The sequence below is a fragment of the Pterocles gutturalis genome, unplaced genomic scaffold (genome assembly GCF_000699245.1).
Source record: "Pterocles gutturalis isolate BGI_N339 unplaced genomic scaffold, ASM69924v1 scaffold47254, whole genome shotgun sequence".
NCBI classification, from domain to species: Eukaryota; Metazoa; Chordata; class Aves; order Pterocliformes; family Pteroclidae; genus Pterocles; species Pterocles gutturalis.
In genome coordinates, this window is record NW_010134917.1 from 1 (window position 1) to 2,439 (window position 2,439).

Here is a 2,439-nt window from a genome sequence, read left to right on the forward strand (position 1 = left end):
TTCTGTGATTCTGTGATTCTGTGATGAGGATGGACAACTGTCTCCTTCATGAAGCACAGTGTGTTTATCATCACTGTGCCATTTAGAAGCTGGAGTGTAACTGAGGGGCATGAGGGGAACTGGAAGAGTGTACAGTAGGGATCTTCCCATTTATTTGTCATTCTGTGGCTAACATGTTGTACCCTCCTCTCCTCAGCTGTTCACCTACAGAATGGGAGCGTTTGTGGTATATCTGGTAAGACAGCATATGTTTACTTTAGATATCTGCATAACTGCACAATTTCAGCAGTAAAGAGTGGTATTAAATGTGACCTACTCAAGTGTGATGCCACCCCTACTTTCCCTTGGGACACTAATGCTCTACAGTAGTAAGGCAACCCCTCATCTATCATATCATCTTTAAAAAATGTTGACTTGCCAGCCTCCTTTTTTATTCCACATATTAATTTAGTGAGGTGAACCATATTAATAAAGCATTCATGGTACAATATACCTTTTAAAAGGCCCATTTTAAAGTAATTTCGGTTTGATTCATTAATAATTCTCAACAGGATGAGATTAAAAAGGATGGTAGTTGTTGGACATCTACAAAGCTGCATTAATAAGAGTATAGCCAGTAGATTGAGAGACACGATTTTTCCTCTCTCCTTGTCACTGATGAGGATGTATCTGGAAATGTAATCCAGTTTTAGTCCCTCAGTACAGGAGAGATGCTCACAAACTGACAAGTCCACTGGGGAGCCAATAAAATCGTCAGAGGTTCAGAGGACATGATGTATGAGGAGGGGTTGAAATGACCAGATTTGTTCAGCCTGGAGGAGGCTAAAGTGGACAACCTAATTGCAGTTTTCCGCTACCTAAAATGGATCTAGAAAGAAGACAGAGCCAGAGGCTTCCCAGAGGTGCTCAGCAGGATGAGCTGAGGTGACTGGCTGAGCTGCATCCAGGAAAATTCTGATTAGACAGAAGGAAAAAATATTTCCCCCAAGGGTGGTACAGCACTGGAATGGGTGCCCAGAGGGGACGCGGGATCTCCATCCTTGGAGACTGTCCAAACTCTGCTGGACAAGGCTCCAAATGGCCATCTCTAGCTTTGAGGTTAGCCCTACTTCAAGCAGGGAGAGACCTTAAAAGGTCCCCTGCAAACAAAGTATTTCTGTCCTAATTCTGTGTCTTCAACCTTTCCAGGTTAGTGGTGGTGATTGGTGGGCTGCTGCTCCTGTGTGGCCTGGTTTCTATCTGTGTGAGATGCTGCTTTCACTGCCGTCAGACGGGGGAGGAATCGGGTCCTCAGCCGTACGAGGTCACCGTCATTGCTTTTGATCATGACAGCACCCTCCAGAGCACCATGACCTGTGAGTTGGCTTCAACAGAGGCTGGGAACCTCGGCACAGCCCGACGTGAGGGGCTGCAGTGTAAAAAGCCCAGAGGGCAGCACCCCAAAGCTGGCAGAGGGAAGTTCATGGCAGGATGCAGGGAAAGCAGTATCTACACATAGTACAAATGAAGGTGCTTATCAGGCTTAACGTAGCAAACGGTGAATCAGCTGTGATACACGTCTGGGTGGAGCTGGGGCAGCTACGGGTCTCAGCGGCATTTGATGAAGGAGTAATTGTGGGATATTGGTGATGGGGTTTCACACACATCCCCTTTTAGGGAAGGATGAAGGGCCAAGCAAAGGAAAACATGCAGGCTGTGTGGAGAGAAAAGCCTGTGCACTGCCAGATATGCTTGTCCTTCTCTAATTGCATGGTGCTTTCAGGATGAGGCAAATGTCTTTTGTCTCCTCCCTTTCAGCTCTTCACTCTGTGTTTGGGCCTGCTGCCAGAAGGATATTAGCAGTGGCACACTCCCACAGCACCGCGCAGGGAACGCCACCCCTCTCAGCATCAGACACTCCTCCGGTCTACGAAGAAGTTCTGCGCATGAGCAGGTTCACAGTCGCCAAAGCAGGGCAGAAAGTGCCTGACCTGGATCCAGTGCCGGAGGAAAAACTGCAGGCATCTGCCGAGGGCAAGGATGCCCAGCCAGCCCTCCTGGGACACTAGTGGCTGTTTTTACTGAATGGCAAATAATACAGAATACTTACATACAGTGAATAATTCTTCTGAGCAGGGTTGGGAACATCAGATTAACCTTCTTAGCCTAATGAGAAAGGGAAAAAGAGACTAAAAGTTTCAGATTCAGCATATTTTGATATCCCCTTTTGACAACTCCTTGAGATAATCGACAATTGGCCTTCCCCATGTCCTTTTATTACACAAACACACACACATATCACCCTGTGCACAAACAAGCATGCAGCAGAATCGAGGTGCTAAGCCACTCTGCAGGCTAGCAACCTGCAGGGAGATTGCAGATGCTGTCTCATTCTTCCTGCCTCCAGCCTAAGTTTAATGGGTATAGCAGAGAGGTTTCCACAACACGAAAAGATAGACA

At 47.0% G+C, this 2,439-nt stretch overlaps 1 protein-coding gene across 1 annotated transcript; it reads left to right on the forward strand.

The window, feature by feature from the left end:
- Positions 1-196: 196 nt before the first annotated feature.
- TMEM52B (transmembrane protein 52B) lies at positions 197-2,048 on the forward strand (the record flags this gene model as incomplete). Its single annotated transcript, XM_010081725.1, has 3 exons — positions 197-235; positions 1,189-1,355; positions 1,798-2,048. Coding segments are annotated over 3 exons (457 nt in total), but the record flags the coding sequence as incomplete, so codon positions are not given.
- Between the last annotated feature and the right edge of the window lie 391 nt (positions 2,049-2,439).